The sequence below is a fragment of the Gymnoscopelus braueri genome (assembly GCF_963280865.1).
Source record: "Gymnoscopelus braueri genome assembly, chromosome: 9".
In the NCBI taxonomy this organism is placed as follows: domain Eukaryota; kingdom Metazoa; phylum Chordata; class Actinopteri; order Myctophiformes; family Myctophidae; genus Gymnoscopelus; species Gymnoscopelus braueri.
Window position 1 is genome coordinate 16,510,420 of NC_137610.1, and position 18,143 is coordinate 16,528,562.

The window sequence follows — 18,143 nt, forward strand, 5'->3', positions numbered from 1 at the left end:
CCTCCTTTTGTGTGCTGCTGTGGCAAAGACACATTTGTCCATTCCACTGTCTTTAAACTCAAACAGTTCACAAAAGTCACACACATCCACACACCATTTGAAGGCAGGTGCTGAACCCAAAGAAAACAATCATAAAAGGTAAAAGGAAGGTCCACACACTGCACAGTAGGTCCCTTAGGTGTAGTTTATTAGAACATCCGACCATGACATTTTGAGCACATGCTCTACTTCTGACAGCAGACAGCAGTCTGAAGAAGAGCATGGGCTCAAAACACACAGTGTTAGAGGGCTGCAATGTGCAGACCTTCCTTTTACCGTTTATCACTGTCCTTAAACTAACAGCATTAAGGGGTGGTCGGACAAACAGGATGTCAGCGGCCTCCAGAGAACAAGGGGACATAGACTTGGAGTGAGGCCCCCCTCCTCAAAGCCTGTCTTATGTCTCTGAAAGGCGGTTTACTGGGGTGTCCACTGGCTCCATCATTCTGTACTTTTCTTCAAGCAGAGGCTCGTTGCTTTGCATGTGGATAATGGGCTTGTTGTGGAGCCCGGCCCGGCTCTCCTGGTTCCTCTTGTTGTAGATGTTGACCCGGTGGTCCAGCTCGGGGCTGGTCTTAGTGGAGTCCGTGGGGCTGGGAAGTTTCAGGTTCACAGGGTCAAGACCCTTCTGGCCCATACTGGAGTCCTCGGACAGCGAGGAGAGCAGTTCCTGCACCACAGCACAGGGATGGCCCCTGGCGCCCTGCGAGCCCAGGGCCAGGGGGCTGCTGTAGGGCGGTGGGTAGCAGCGCTGGCCGCTGTAGTCTGTGCCTGTGGATGTGGAGGCCTCTCGCACCGTGGAGCTGCAGTCCGTCGTGGAGCCCAGGGTGTGGCTGCTGAAGCTGTGCTGGCGGGCGCTGAAGTCTCGCGAGGTGGAGGCCTCGCTCACTGAGCTGCCGGTCCGATGCAGGCGGCCGGATGGCACCACGTCGGCACTCACCAACGTGGAGGGCAGCTGGCTGGGGTTGTTAGGTAGGTGCACGTCGATGGCTGCAGTGGTGATAACACATGCAGCTGGATCTGGGATGCCAATATCTGCATGGAAAAAAGTATATATACTGTACACTGGAATGGATGGAATACAGCAGTAATACCGAAAGTGAGAATGGAGAGAAGAATCCTGCAGGTTCTTACCACTGCTTGGCTCACTGTAGTAGTACTGGCTTATGTAGTTGTTCATGTCATCTTGAACGAGATGATCTGGAAGAAATAAAGATGCCATCTTAATGCCTTATTGTCTCGAACATAATAAAAATGAATGCTTGACGTGTTCGTAAATTCAGATTTAGAGACTAGAAGGTACAACACAGCTGGGTGGTTGCAGCAAAAGTGACTCTAAATGCTAAAAACATGATGTTTCTGTCTGGTGAGATGTTCATCAGATTTGGTCTCACTAGACAGAAATGTCATGTTTTTGTCTAAACTATGACTTCTATTTAAGACAGCACTTTGTCTCAGAGTTGCTTGAGCTGAGCATGAATCTTCTCCTCACTGTGTTTATAGGTTCACCAATGATTAATATGACCGGAGGGAACGCAGGATTTCAGACATCTTTGTACAGTAGATTGTTGAATGATTTACCACCCATAGCACTTGGTTATAGTTGGACAGCAGAAAGCCTGCTGGGCCTGTATGACCAAAGCACAGCAAACCCTCGGTGGGGGTGTATTTCGCTGACCCTAAATCAGTCCACTTTAAAAATATTGTTAAGTGCTATCCAGACCAGAGTCCCACCAGAGCGTTCTGATGGCTTATATTCATTTATGTTTGTGCTTCAAATATTCATATTGTGAATGTCCCGGGATGGGGGCTGGGCAATGCTCAGCCTGAAAGACGTGACAGAGACTATCTCAGAGTGATTAATAACACATGAGCATGTGAGGAGCAGGTTCAGTTAAAAGGCTGTCTGAATAACTGACTGGACACACATGGTGGCTCAGATGTGTGGCAATGTCACAGGGTTGGATTTATAGTTTTGATAAAGGAATGGCTTCAGAGTTCTGAGCTCTGACATCACTGGGACTAACAGCGCTTTGTTCCTTTAAGTCCTGTAAGTTATGACCCGTCACGTTTGGAGAGGTTTATAGTCCATCTATTCATCTGAGTATGGCTGTGGAATGTTTTGAGTGTAGATCCAGAGATGAATGTTGAGCGCTGCCGGGGCCCGTTTGTGTGTGTATGTGTGTAATGTCCATCTTTAATCAACTGTCCTGCCTGCCAACTTAAAAAATACTGCAGGGACTGTAGCAGTGATATATTCTATACGATTACATGATTAATACGGTGTGCTGTGACCTTCTATTTACACTAGTTGCTACTAAAGTTTATTGTTTCCAGTGTCCTATACTGTACCTCTGACCTTTATTACATGTCTGAGCCCCAACCCAAAGCCATCTCTGGATGATGACAATGACATTCCCTTTTGGGTTTGGGGTGGCTGTTGGTTTTTACTGGAAGATGCAACATTTTCACCTGACAGATCACAAAAGCAGTCCCTCGAGCGTGTCACCCAGGGCTCAGAGAACATCTGTGCATTCAAACAGCCATACTTAGCAATGGAATATGTGGGCTGATATAGCAGGCAGGGCCTTAACCCATTAAGACCAGGATGGAACACATCTGTGTAACCACCATCATGTTATACTTTGGCTATACTTTGGCTATTCAAAAATAGCAGATCTACAAGCTCATAGCGCGGCACAGAGTGCCGCGCTATGAGCTTGTAGATCTTCTATTTAAAAAAAAAATTGAACATTTTTGCAAATCTTTTAATATATATATATTTTATAACATTTTTAACTCAAATCTTTGCTTCTGGGGGGTCCCTGGAACAACATATTTTGATGGGGATCGGCAGCCAAAAACAAAAATGTTGGGGGTCCTTGACAAGTAAAAGTTTGAGCACCACTGATATAGCAACAATAGTTTTTCAGAAAAATTAAGACATTTGTTGAGACATTTGACAGTTAAATATGTTCGCTTAAAAATATATATATTCAAAGATTTGCACAAATTTACACGATTTTTCAAAAAAGAATTGCAGATCTACAAGCTCATAGGGCGGCACTCGGTGCTGCGCTACGAGCTTGTATATCTGCTATTTTTGAATAGCCATAAGAAATCTTAAAATGACACTGATGCGTTCCCGGTCTTAATGGGTTAATATCTCCCAGGTGCTAAGAGACCTTTGGTCTAAACCACACAGCCTGTAACACACAGGATGTGGGGGTTCCAGCTCCGTTTACCTGCTAGACCTCCAGGCTCTTTGGCTTTAACCTGAGCGGGGTGTTCAGGGGCCCCCGGGGCCAGGCCGTCCACCTCCTGGAAGCTGCTGCTCTGTTTACCCCACACATGATGGATCTGCATGGCCGCCTCCCGCTCGGCCACCAGGTCCAGGTCCTGCTGAGCCAGGTGGGCTCGCAGCTGCCTGATCTCAAACTGACGGGATGAGAGGGGGAGAGAGACACCGTGTCAGAGAGAGAGAGAGAGAGAGAGAGAGGGTGAAAATATGAACTGATCGTGACACGTTGAAATGACAGTTAATTCCAGTGTTGATTTCGTCGACTAAAACTATGACGAAATCACGGACGAAAACAAAATAAAAACTAAGCTACGATGACTAAAACTAAGACTAAATACATTGACAATTTCGTCAACAAATAAAAACTAGACTAAAATGTTTGGGAGGGACTAGTGGAGAAGAGATCCAGTAGAACTAAAAGACAAGTGATTTTATGTTTGGTTGTGCTCTGAAAATAGCAGATCTACAAGCTCACAACGCGCCGAGCTGCGACGCGTTGTGAGCTTGTAGAGCGGCTATTTTCAGCACGCAACCAAGTGTGAAATCAGCCATAATACATTTTAGTCGACTAAATCAACTGTAGATTTAGTCGACTATAATCTTATGATATTAAATCGACTAAAACTAGACTAACAGTAAAACATTTCAGATGACTAAAATATGACTAAAACTAAATGGAATTTTATTCAAAAGACTATGAATAAAACTGAATCAAAAGTTGCTGTCAAAATCAACACTCTAAGCCCTATGGGACATTATACCAGAAATGTACATTATCTATCTGTCCTGGAACTGTTATAGTGAATAAAACTTGAATAATCTAAAAACCTATAAAACTGATTAGATGGTTGATCTCAGTGAGTTGTTCTGTAAAGGAATATACCATTCATTAGGTTTTCAGGTATTGTTTTCTTCTGAACATTTCTAATTCTGAAAATTACAAATCCTGAAAAATGGCTTGTCCTCAGCCAAAATGGACCTGTACGTATGTTTCAGTTTTGTCATTCTAAATACTGTTATTTAGCGGGGAATATCATTATTAACAAGTTAATAATGATTATTATTCACATCAATTGATTAAAAACATGACGTTTATTGAGGGCTTGGAGTGCAAAGGGCTTATGTGTCATTTTTGGTGAATTTTCTTTAATATATCATTTTAAAGGTCTCTATGTGCTCTATCAGATGGTAAAAGAATATGGTCATTATTTTCTCCTCAAAACCCCCAAAACCAAGCTATGTGCAATGCCCTCCCTGACCACCTGAGAGCACCGCAGTCTGTTGATTCTTAGTAAAGACCTACCTTTTTAACAAAGCATTTTGTTTTTGCTACACTGGCTCTACCTCTAGGCTTTATGCCCTCAGGTTTTTTATGTTTTGTTTCTGCTTTGTTAGATATTTTTACAGTGGTGTGATGGTTTTTATGCAAATGTTTAATATAGCACTTGTGATTTGTTCAAATGTAAAGTGCATTATAAATCAAATTCATTATTATTATTATTATTATTATTATTATTATTATTATTATTATTATTATTATTATTTATTTATTTATTTTAAATAAAGGCTGGAAACCTAAATGCGTAAGTGAAAACCTTCAATTGAGTACAGAATACATTGAGTATAGAATGCATTGAGCTTGGAGCGCAAAAGGCATAAGTGCAGTTCAAGTGCATTTACACCTATAATGCACTGAACAATTCATACAAGATGGTGCAGTTAAGGCAAGGAATACAACATTTTACTGCAGAAGATTATGTCAGTATCATGGTCAGTATGTCAGTATCATGGTCAGTATCATGTCAGCATCATGGTCACTAACCTCTATCATGGTCAGGATCATGGTTATTCATGGTCAGTATCAGTATCATGTCAGTATCATGGTCAGAATATAGACAGATCCATGACATGGTCAGAATATAGACAGATCCATGACAGGTTGAAAACTTGAGAACAGATTGGAAATAACTTCATACTTGACGTTTAATCTCTTGAACCCCAGCATCCTGGGGTGAACATTCTCCAAAAATAGCCGATCTACAAGCTCACAACGCGTGAGCTTGTAGATCTGCTATTTTTGGCTTAGCGATTTGGCATAGATCGAGAAAGAACACACCAAGTACAGTGCAACTCAGGTCCGTTGTACTAACTATAGAGGGTCTGAGTGGTCAAACTGAAGTGATATCGATAAACTCCAACTTGCGTCACGGCACCCACTTTTAGAAACCCTGTTCTATAGTACGGTACTTCCCTGTCATCTATGGTGCTTTCTTTGGTGCTTCCCTGTCATCTATGGCAGTAGTTCTCAAACTTTTTCATGTCAAGGACCCCCAAATTTATATATATTGGACCACGGACCCCCATCTGAAAATATTTTGTTCAAAAATAGCAGATGTACAAGCTCTCAGTGCGGCATTAAGTGAGCTGTGAGCTTGTATTTTTGAATAGCCAATATATAAAATATGGATAAAGGGGTTAAAATGATTGTGATTCAAAACACATTTTGCTGGGGACCCCCTGAAACTCTGTCAAGGACCCCTGGGGGTCCCCAGACCCCACTTTGAGAACCAGTGATCTATGTTATTTCTCATGGGCCAGCATGGGAACAATATAGAACACTACTCTGCAGCAAGGGGAAATGATTTGAGCAATAATACCACTCAATTAATAATTTATACAATAATTCATAATTTGTTTGAAGATGTCTAACATGTGTCTCATACCCACAGGATATTTGTGGGGAAACATGGCTATTGCGAATCTACAGCGTCACTTATAAAGTCTGTTAATTATTTAGTTTCATTTTATTGTTTACATGTAATCTTTCTCCTTGGTAATTTGCTGCCCTCTCGTGGTTGGATGCTGACAGAAGAAGAGTACTGCATGGTGATGTATAAAGACAGGCAGTAAATTGAGAGGGAAGAGGACATACTGCCTGTTCCTGGCAGATCTGGGTGAGGCGGTCGAGCTGCTCTTCTCTCACCGCCTTGGCCTTCTCATACTGCTGGATCTCCAGTTCCATCTCCACCTTCACTTGCAGCACATAGGCTGGAATGACAGGACACAACGTGACATTGCTAAGATCCATCATCCACAACACACACTGTAGTTCAGCTCTGAAGCTTCGTCACATGATGGTGTTTCCTGACAAAAATTACCGATTTACATGTGTTGTGCTTGTAAATGAGTTCCAGATGAGTATGAAGGAATTAGTGGAGAGAGACACTGCTTACACTGCAGTCCCTGTGTCATTTAGTATCAGCCCAGTGTTCGTTGACACAACCATGTTTAATCAGCGCCATGCACTTCAAATTAAATTCAACACATCTTTTATTCTCATTCCCTTGAGCATGTCCATTCAAACGCCACAAGGTGGAGCAATGCAGCTGAAACCATTTGAGGGCTTAAAGTCACCCATGCTTCTCGGCAGCAAGCACAGAAAATGCCCCATAGGCATGTGCATGTTAAATAACATCGACATGGCTGTATGGTAGAGTGCACTGGATAGGTAGTTTCACTCACAGAATCGCTCTCAGGGGACGCCCATGAAAAAACATTGTGAAACTATGGGGTGAAATAATGAAATGGAGGAGGGGAGCCGACTACTGCAGAGGCCGTACTGCAGTATCTGTCTTTGTGACCTTACAGTAAAGGACAGGATGCAGAGGATATTACTCCCACCCACCCACACCCACCCACCACCCACCCACACCCACCCACCACCCACTCCCACCCACCCAACCATCCTCCTCAGCCTCACCGTCGATGATCCTCTTGACCCTCCAGATGCGCAGGGTGATGATGAGGCCGATGGCATCCCAGGGACTGCTGGGTCCGTTGGCCACTGTGGAGGCCACCATGGGGGCCAGCGAGAGAACAATGACGGCACCATCAAACACCTGGACAAAGAAAAGAAGTCGGCCAAATGCATACAGCGCGTGTACGCATACACAAATGTAAATGAGTGTGCACACACACACACCAGGCTTATGAACGCAAAGTTGTGCATGCATGTGTGCACACAGACAGACAGACAGACAGACAGACAGACAGACAGACAGACAGACTCTCACACTCTCACACTCTCACACTCTCACACTCTCACACTCTCACACTCACACTCTCACACACACATACACACACACACACACACACACACACACACACACACACAGACAGACAGACAGACAGACAGACAGACAGACAGACAGACAGACAGACAGACAGACAGACAGACAGACACACGCACACGCACACGCACACGCAGGCGATTCCTTCGTCTTACTCCACAATCTCCAAGTTGCTCCACTGAGGTATTATGACATTGAGGGAATGACACTGCAGTGGGAAGGGGGGGCCTAACCTCAAGACTAATGGGACTCCGGGGAGCTTACCTCCACTTTGTTCTCTATGTAATCCCATATGCCCAGCACCACGATCCTGAACACCGTCTGAGACACAGAGAGATGGAGAGGGAGCGAGAGGAGGTTCGAGGGGGGGTAAGAGGGTGGAGGAGGGGTTCAAGGAGGACGAGGTAAAGCTTGATTTATACTTGGTTGCACATCGTGTCTTGCACCGAAAACAGCTGATCTACAACCTCACAACGTGTCACGTTGCAATGTGGTGTGAGCTTGTAGATCGGCCATTTTCGGGGTGAGACAACGGCACGCAACTAAGCATAAATAAGGCTTAAAGATGAGAAATAACAACATTGAGTGAGAGCGATCAAGAGATGATTGCACATCTGTGGTGGACAAAGTACTCAACCCCAGTACTTGAGTATAGATACTCCTGGGGAAATGTTACTCAACTACAAGTGAAAGTTGCTGTGTCAACTTTGTACTTGGGTACTGGAGTACTTGCTTTTAAAATACTCAGCATTCAAAAGTACAAATTACCAAACAAAATACATTTCTTTTTAATATCAATGCTGTATTGAAATGAAGACATTTCCCCCAAAATGTCAAACACTTTCCAGAACTATTCGAAAAATATTAACAATAGTGAAAATAAGCTCACAACGCGTTGCATCGTGTACTTGTAGATCGGCTATTTTCACTATATTTGAAATAGGGCTTCAATGGTTCATTCATAATGTGCTTTTTCTCTTCCTAAAATTGTAGTGGAGTCAAAAGTACAATATCTCTGCTGTCGGGCAGAAACCAGCTAACTCCAAAATGTTAATTTTTCAGGAAATGACAAAAACAAAACAAAAAGTGGAGTTCGGAGGTTTTGTTCATCATTGATAAGAACAGCTAAATGGACCTCCAAGCTCACAATGAGGTTGGAGGTCAAAAGGGGGTGGAGCCTGGAGTCCGCAAAAGCAGACTCAAAAAAAGCGTCAAAAGCGTCAAAATGGAGTAAAGGCGGTTACACACCGGCGAATATGCAAATATACGCAAAATTCTGACTCGTTCCGAATAATTAAAAGACGCTTTTTTCGCTCCGCGAAACTGATGTGGAAGCTTGCATTGACTTTATAAGGTTTTTAAAAAAAAACATATTATTCGCATGAAAAAAATCGCCCCGGTGTGTAAGGACCTTTAGCTGGTTTCTGCCCGACAGCAACAATATTTGACTTTGATGTAGTGAAGTGAAAGTCCTAAGTATCCAAAAATACAAATACAAATACTCACAAAAATGTAAGTAAGTTACTCAAGTAAATATACTTTGTTACTGTCCACCTCTGGATTCATCCTTCCTTCAGTTATAATTCCCCTGAACCCGCATGAAATATATTAAAAAAAAAGAAAAAGACAATCTGAACATCTCAGCAAAAGTGAATTGCATTTTGCGATTCAGTTTCCTGTCACTTCTCTGCCGGTAATTCATCAATGACATCATATTCACACACACATCACAAGCGGCACGGCAGTACTTTCATCCAGACAATTAAGAGGCGCCGCATTCTATTCCTTCTGCTGATGCAACGGGGATTGCGGAGGGCAAACGCTCTCTTGTTCTCTCTCTGTTCCCCCCTTCTCTCTCTCCTGCCCCCCCTTACACGCCCCCATCTTCCCTTCAGATATTCAAGGCTGCAACGGAGCAAAAAAACTACCACCCCCACTGTTTCCCACCATCGTTGTAAAACAGGGAATAAATGTGTATAAATGTAACCAGTGGGTTGATTTTTGGTTACACTTGAACATTCTTAGAGTTACAAACTGATAAATGAACACTGAGGATTTTACTGTGAAGTGTTACAAAATGAATCACTAAGGCAGGGGTCTTCAACGTTTTTCAGGCCAAGGACCCCTTAGCTGAGAGAGATATGAAGCAGGGACCCCCCCCCCCCAACTACATATTGTATAAAATTGTGTTGCAGATTAAACACATTTATTTTTCATAGATTTCATAGATAGTTGGATTCATGCTAATGTGTATTTTCAGATAGTTAACCTTTTAAACCCTCAATATTTAGTTAACTTGACCGTTGGTCCTGTCCTTGGTCTGCTCTTTTTCCCTCCAAACCAACTCTCCGAAAATAGCAGATCTACAAGCTCACAACGCCTCGGAGCTTGTAGATCTGCTATTTTCGGCTAATGTTCCCCACCACAAAAAGATTTTGGCGGACCCCCTGTAGAAACTCTGAGGACCCCCTAGGGATCCCAGACCCTAAGGGGTTTGCTTTTAATGATAAGTAAAAAATGCCAACTAGACCAGAGTTAACACACTATCATTCAGCAAAGAAGAACTAAGACAGAAGTTCTCAACCTTTTCTGGATCAGGGCCCACTTGAAAACCTTGAAAGTGTTTGCGGCCCACCCATATGATCTGACCACTTAACATGGCGGCCAAAAGGCTGCTGGTTGGGCCTCGTGCATTTTTCGGAGAATTCTTATTTTAATGATCAATCAATCAATTGTGTTCCACCTTGGATCAACGGAACTAATGTAGTATACTATAAGTTCTTATTTATTTGTATCACTTTTACTATTAATGTTGTAGTATCATTCAAATCGTAGTGTTTCGCCAATTATTTGTGGGCCCACTTTGCAATACTCTCGCGGCCCCGGCCCACAGGTTGAGAACCACTGAACTAAGACAAATGTGTCCAGCGCCAAGGAAACTGTAATCAATATGGCTCACCTGAGGCACTGACATTATTCAAAACTAGTGGCACAGAAAAGCCCCATCTGCATTTTAAACTGGCTTTGTTGGAGGATCAATAGAATATATCAACAAAGGCAGCGACTGTTTCAGCCTTTAACGATGGGCCAATGTTTTGTGGTTTAATAGGTCCCAGCATGATACTTTGTGAAATGATAGGCAGCTCGCCTAGAGTCCAACTTCTTCAGTTTTAAAGAGCAGTACGGGGCACAGCACCTGCTTGTTAGCATTTTATGAAAATCCATAAGTGCAGCTCAAATATAGGTGAACTGGGCACTAAAACAGAGTGGGCATTAGAGATAACTGGGCACTATTAGGAAGTGGGCACCTGAGAGCTTGAAGTCTTGAGCATTAAGTTTGAATTGTTTTATCAAGCATCCTATTATTGATTACTGTGAGTTTGATTTGATGAGAATATAATAATCATATCATTTGTGATCAGAGATCTCTGTCTACTGATACGTCTGGTGTGGAAAAAAATTTCAGCAATTGCTTCAATTGGCTCACTTATACAGGCGCCAGAAATGTAAAACAGGGTATGAGTGATTAGAAATGGGTTCTAAGAAATGACCAGCTCTCCCCAAATAATGCCCAGTTCTCCCCAAATAGTGCCCAGTTCTTCCTAAAAAATAATGGCCAGTTTTTCCCCCAAAAAAACAGGACCAGTTCTCTCAAGTGCCCAGTTCTCTAGAAATAAGAACCCTATTCAAGCACCTAGTGCACCTCACTAGCACACCTTTCCTTTATGCCTCCACATACTGCACAATGCAGGTAGCATGGATCAATACTCCACTGCATCAGCTTTAAGTAAGCCTGCCTGCTTGTGTGGTCAAGGGCTTGACGTAGTTTGTTGTGCACCGAAAATGCAGATCTACAAGCTCTCAGCGCTGTGCAGCGCGTTGTGAGCTTGTAGATTGGGTATTTTGGGTGCACGATAACAGCACATAACTAAATAAATATAAATCCAGCACGGCTTAACAGAGAAAGAGAGAGAGAGAGAGAGAAAGAGAGAGAGAGAGAGAGCGAGAGAGAGAGAGAGAGAGAGAGAGAGAGAGAGAGAGAGAGAGAGAGAGACTCACCTCAGTGAAGAACACAGAGAGAATCACCAGACTGATCCAGTGGATGATACTGGCAAACTGGAATGCGTTGTTAACTGAGGGACAGAACAAGAGACGCACATTTCAGAAAGCGTTATTCATTCACATGCATTGTGAGTTGGTAAAAGTAAAGAGATGACTCTCATACACTCGCTCCACATTGTGTGTATTTATATGCCTTCCTAATATTCGTCAGCTTTATTACGGACAGCTCCCAGCGGATCAGCGCTGTCAGCTGAGGCATTCCTCTCCCCAAGCACCATCTCCCCTCTCATCTGCCTGTTTGCTGTGTTCAGTGATCTGTCTATCAGCCCATTCTTCTTTCTGCACTCACCAACTGACCAGCTCTCGATTGCCCAATTTATATGTTCACCGAAACCCTCCTCACACATTATAGTCTCCCTCTGTTCGTCCTGTCTGTCCAGTACATCTCTAGGGACTCGTAAGGACCTGGACGTGCTCACACAGGTCAAGAGTTCGTCACTCAGACATGGTAATGTGGTCATGGTAATGGTCATGACCTCCTGACTTAATGATAGATGTCTCCCTGATGCCAAATGGTGAATGAATGGAATGCAGATGAGGGTGATTTCATTTCACTAAAGCAGCACACTTTCAACTAGAGATAGAATCATTAATTGACACAATTGAATTACCATTCAGTATGCTAGCCACAACTATATGCATCATTAACAAAAAGAAAGTGTTGTGCAATGATCTACTCGACCAAAAAACATTTCTTATCACTAAGAAATCAAATCAGATACACATGGGAATGACAAGGCTCCAATGTGGATCTAGGACTACAAGTGGCCAGTCTGTGACGTCATTCATCTATGATATACAGGTAATGAGGGTGACATTCTGTTGGTACAATATAGTATGCTATATAAATTAGTAAGGTGTTAATTTGGCCTCATAGTATAATAGTCTATATGGCACTTTTAGGACTGCAGGAGTCTGGCAATCTATAAGAGGTTCTGTCCGTCTATGTTTCAGGCTGTCTGGGACTCTGGGTGTCTGGAGCTCCGGAGTTAATCTCGCAAACCGCTTGACCGATCAGCACAAAATGTCTTGTGCACACTGTCAGTAGGCCACAGAAGTATCTCCACTAACTAATAACTAATAATAATGCCATGCTACACTATATCGTCCAATGTAAAAACCCTTAAAAAAGTCCTTGCTACACTATGCCCTCCAATGTGAAAACCATAAAAGAAAATGAGATTCTACATCTACACAATGTCGTCCAATGTCAAAAGCACTTTAATACGTTAAAATACCAAATGAAAGAAAATGCCATGCTATACAATTTCACCAAGAGTCAAGCTGTACAAAATGTCATTGAAAAAAGGCTTACGTACATATATTGTGTCATGGCCACTGACACCAAGGAAAGATCTGCATGTTCCCAGAGATATTTTTAAATTTTTCTGGACTGTTGTAGAGTACAGTAGAATTGCTAAGCAATCTTCCCAACCCTGCTTTAATGCTGTGGCTATACTGCTTTTAGAATCACAGACAAAGTCACAGTGTATAGAAAAACCAGCTTGACCATATCATGTTCTCAAAACCATATCCGTCGATATTTCCATATTGAAAGTGGCATTCTGCGCTTATATCACATTGATTTGTTGCCCGCACCGCTCCAAGAGTAGACACTCACACTGCAGCATCTTGGTGTCAATCAGTAGCTCCAGTGTCAGCAGTACCACCACCAAAATGACACACGCCACCAGGAAACAGTTGAAGGCCGCTGACAGCAGACACACCTGCCACAGGGCTGCCCTCCGCCCGCAGCATGGCTTCAGCCAGTTGGACCTGCAGCGAGAGAGGAGGAGGACGAAGGAGCAGAGAGAGGAGACAAGGAGGAGTGGGGAAGAGTGTTCATTGAAAGCTGCAATCTGTCCTACCTGGGACCAAACTTTTACCGATTTTCCAAGAAGCAATTACTGCTGATTAGGGAGACCTCCACTGCAGATGTAGGCCGACTAGTTATTAACATACTCTACCATAGAGATTGGATAAAATCATGTTTTATTCAACTCTGAGGGTGTTCAAATGGAACCAAATTTACCCGTAAGGGTCCATGTCCATTTGTACACACTCAGAAATGTACAAATGGATAAATGAACACTGCCTTTACATGGACCACATATCCCACTTATAATCAGAATGACAGCTCAATCAGAATAAAAATACCTCATGTAAATCCCGGACTGATCGGAACGATTTTTCATTCTGGTGGAGGGATTGTACAGTATAAACCTTTTGATAATCAGATCAACAGGAAAATATCGGCATGTAAACACTTATTCCGATCGTTTCTGTCTGGTTGGTATTACTTCATTATTTTTTGTGCATTGTTGCATGTTTGTGAATGGTGTCAAATTAAAAGTATTAGAATAATATACCATAGGCAGCATAGCACAGCTTAGTCCCTTTGTAGAGTACATTCACAATTCACATAACTGGAGTTCTTCTTGGTCACCTCCTCTGGGACTATATACCTCTCCACTAACGTGCATAATTTCATGAATGACCATCGCGTGTGTCATTCAGACATACTCCATGTACAGAATAAAACAGGCAGAACCACTTTGTGCATGTGAAAAGTTATATATAGGGTGTAAACATGACAGGCACGAGGCATCACACAAGGCCAAACTAATGTAAAAAACATGAGAAGAGTCAATACACACAAATGACAAGAGAGGTGTACAACCTTGAGAAGGCAAAGTACAGTCTTCTATCAATCAATTAATGCTCTTACAAGACTTTTTCAGCAGAGGGCGCCTTTCTGCAATCTACATACAAACATTGCATGTAGATCAACAATGATGTACAAGTATACATGCTAGAGGGCATATAAGTGTGAACCCATGTGGTTGAGCAACATAAATGTATTGTTCCTCAGCTTCCTCTGGCACATTATGTTGATACAACACGATATTAAATGTATGCATTGCCCTGCCATTGAAGCATCTCATCCCCCAAACCTTTCACTTACATTCTAAAGCCTGATTTATCCTCAGTTGTATGACTGTGTCGCACACCGAAATAGCCGATCTACAAGCTCACATGCAACGTGTTGGGAGCTTGCAGATCGGCTTCAGGATGCGACACCGTCGGGTGTGCGATGGATCATAAATTATACATTAATCAGGCCGTTCTCTTCCCCTTCTGAAAGCTCTCCTTTTGTTCCGACATGTAGGCTAGCCTACCAGCCAGCACCAGCCTAGCAGATGTACCAGAATAGCCATGAGATAGCTGGAGTCTATTTTTGGAGCACATCATGTGAAATCCTTTTTCATCTACAATCATGAGCAACAACAATGCTTGTTTGTCCTGTCCAGTGTGATTTTACATGTACAGTAGCATTAACAGGTTTTATGGCTGCAGCAGAATATCCATACAAAGGTTTTGTCTGTAAGTGTATTCTAAGCTCTATCAATCGTGCAAGCTCTGCCACAGTATTGTGTTCTGTGATCTTTATGTACAGAATGTACATGGAAAGATACATTGTACTACACTACACCCACAGCAAGCCTCAGTGAAACGAGGTTAGGTTCTCAGTGCTTCCTGGGATTATTCTCACCTCAAGTTAACTTGTCTGATGGCTGGCTAACCGACTACCTGGCTTTCTGATTCTACTCTTCTCCTTCAGCTCGTCTACAGCAGGCAGGCAGGCAGGCTGGCTGGCTGGCTGACTGACTGACTGCCTGCCAGATCGGTTGGCTGGCTATGCTGACTGACTGACTGACTGACTGACTGAACGGCTGGCTGGCTATGCAGACTGGCTGGCTGGCTAACTGACTGACTGGCCGACCGGCTGCTTGGATGGCTGGCCGACCACATGGTGTGCCTCACCTAGTGTGACTGTGGCTGCACACCATCTGGACGGCATGGGCCCACTCCGTCACACCGGCCAAAAAGATGATCGCTGAACAGCGTGATGATGATGATGTCCTCATTTGATTACCCGGACAATGTTCACACTCTGCTGAGAGAGCAGCAGAGTGTGAGGGCGGAGGAGACCATCCAGATCCAGTAATAAGACCTCTCTATTCCCTCAACCCTGGTGTCAGTCTGTTGTACACACTGTCATACCCCCCCCCCACCCCCCGGCGATTTAACCACTAACCCTCTACACATCTACCTCCACATTGCCATATATTTCCATTAGATTGGAGAGTGGAAATGTCCCCAGTGTGCCGGCGCGACGTCTAGGTACACAGTGCCTGGAGTTGCGAGTGTCAAGCCAGCCTTAAATCCAGCTCCTATACGCTCCCCTCCCTGTACCCTCCAATCACGGACTGTGACTGGCCAAGTCTCCCAGAGGGATTTATGGTCAATAAATAATGACAAATCTCCTGGAAGCGCACAGGGCTTTCCCTTCCTGTCACAACAGTGAATTCTACACCAAAAACCATTCATACGTATGCACTGAGAAAGCACACACAACAGAGAGGCAGATACAGTAGATGGATTGGAAAGGGACTAAGGGAGGTAGTAGTGCTGGTTGGCAGTGTGGGTGGGATGGGTTTACGGTAAGAGTGTTTAAGGTGGTGGGTAGCTACAGTAGGAAGGCACGATGACTACATTTGTACAACCGTGTTGTACAAATGGATGGATCTCCATTTAAACATTATGGTTCAAACGCAGTTATTTTTGGTGAGCAACACGATCGTACAATGAAGTATAATTGACCCAAAAGGCTAAGGAGTCTGTCCAAGAGGCATACTGGGAGAGGCTGTGTATCTACTTTTAAACATAGCAGCTATCCATTTTCACCTCATACTAGGAAAGCTGTGGGCAATGTCTGTCTGAGGACAGTGACGATGATATAATTAATTTGCTCGCTTCAGCACAGAAGCTAGAAATGCCAACACACAGTGAGAAAGAGGCGGAGCTTGGGCCAGCATTGGGACTGTGGGCCAGAGGAGAAGTGAACAGAACTGAGGTGGCAGAGTTATTGTCTGTGAGAGGGAAGTATGGAAGAAAAAAGAGGAACCTTAGAGAAAAAGATAGAGAAGGAGCAAGAGGGCGACAAAGAAACAGAGAGAGAGAGAGAGAGAGAGAGAGAGAGAGAGAGAGAGAGAGAGAGAGAGAGAGAGAGAGAGAGGATCTTGGTGTGAGAAGTCATTTTGCGGGTCCAGCAAAACTTCCGGTGGAGGACAGCTACATTCTACATATCCTGTCTAGCCGTAGCCAAGGTCAGCAGAGGTGTTTGGAGCCAGGCCATGCTGTGTCAATGAGCTCTCTCAGGGGCTAACTGGCACACTCAGCCCTCTGCAGCACCACCAGTAGCTCTGTGCCACCCCACGCCAACAGATTAGCTCAACACCTGAAGTGAGAGAGAGAAGGAGAGAGAGATAGACAGACAGACAGTGGAGACTGATCATTCGAAGAGGAGATGTTCCTGAGTAGAAACTGACCATATTCACACGGCGGCCATTTTGCTCTGACCTCATAGTCGAGGGGTCCCATGAGTATGAAGCTCAAAATGACCACTGTGTGAATATGGTCAATGTCAATCTGCAGCCACCAGTGGATTAGAGCCAAAATAAAGGGCTTGAGATATTTCGTTCGCGCACTGATAATAGCATATCTACAAGCTTGGCGCACAATTAAGTATAAATTCGATTTAAAGTAACATTGGCCTAATGATATCCCTGACACCATACTCAATGGCCATTGGTGGGCCATTAGTTAAGAGATCGACGGTGTGTCTCACCTGGAGACACCTCACTTGCCATCGGTAAAGCATCATTTAACTCGCACCATATGGGATCATAATTCATTCAGACCACTTCCTGAAGCCAGGCAGAAAATATATTAATTTAATAAACCTGTAAAGAAAACCCCTGTCTGAAAGCAGAGTAAATGGCAATGATGGATTACTCCCAAGCCCAGAAACTTAATTTTGGGGGGAAATCACTTTAAAACCTTGAGCGCCGGGGACCTGAAGTATTTATGAGGAAGTGAGGCTCTTTCTCTGGAGGAGCCTTTGTGAGCGCGGACGGAAATTCACCATCCTCTCTCCCACGGTCAGGGTCAGCACAGATCGACCGGGCAATACGTCAAGGAAAGGTCACGTGTGCACATGCACACATACGTGCACGAGTACACGCGGGCGGGCATGCGCGCAGCCACGCATACACACATACACACTTACACACACACATTTAAGGCCACTGTGTGTGGAGGAAATGAGGGATGTGGGCCGGTGTGTACTGTGGACAGGTTAATATAGACATCAAGGGGCCGGCAGCTGAAGCAGTAAAGCAACGAGGAGGAGATCGAAGTGTGTGTGTGTGTGTGTGTGTGTGTGTGTGTGTGTGTGTGTGTGGGGGGGGGGGGGGTTGACCATGAGAGAGATCAATAGCATACCAAGATGGAGGTGGTACGTGTATGGAGGACTGAGTGGACAGACACATTGGGCCAGAGTGACCAGTAGGGGTGTGCCGATACACTAATTTCACGAAACGATACGATACGATATTGGGCTCACAACTTCTATACGATTTCGATACGATACGATATGCACTTTTTTATTAGGAAAATATATGGGGGAGAAAAAAAGCAAATGCAAA

At 43.9% G+C, this 18,143-nt stretch overlaps 1 protein-coding gene across 1 annotated transcript in view; it reads right to left on the minus strand.

Annotated features, from left to right (window-relative positions):
* Positions 1–436: 436 nt before the first annotated feature.
* Positions 437–18,143, minus strand: part of tmem266 (transmembrane protein 266) — a gene marked incomplete at both ends in the record, with an annotated part of 28,247 nt that continues 10,540 nt past the window's right edge. Inside the window, 8 exons of the mRNA XM_080438049.1 lie at positions 437–1,074; positions 1,174–1,239; positions 3,285–3,477; positions 6,273–6,388; positions 7,101–7,239; positions 7,735–7,791; positions 11,530–11,603; positions 13,214–13,368. Of these exons, the coding sequence (XP_080294175.1) occupies positions 437–1,074; positions 1,174–1,239; positions 3,285–3,477; positions 6,273–6,388; positions 7,101–7,239; positions 7,735–7,791; positions 11,530–11,603; positions 13,214–13,368 (1,438 nt within the window). The remainder of the gene's footprint in view (positions 1,075–1,173; positions 1,240–3,284; positions 3,478–6,272; positions 6,389–7,100; positions 7,240–7,734; positions 7,792–11,529; positions 11,604–13,213; positions 13,369–18,143) is intronic.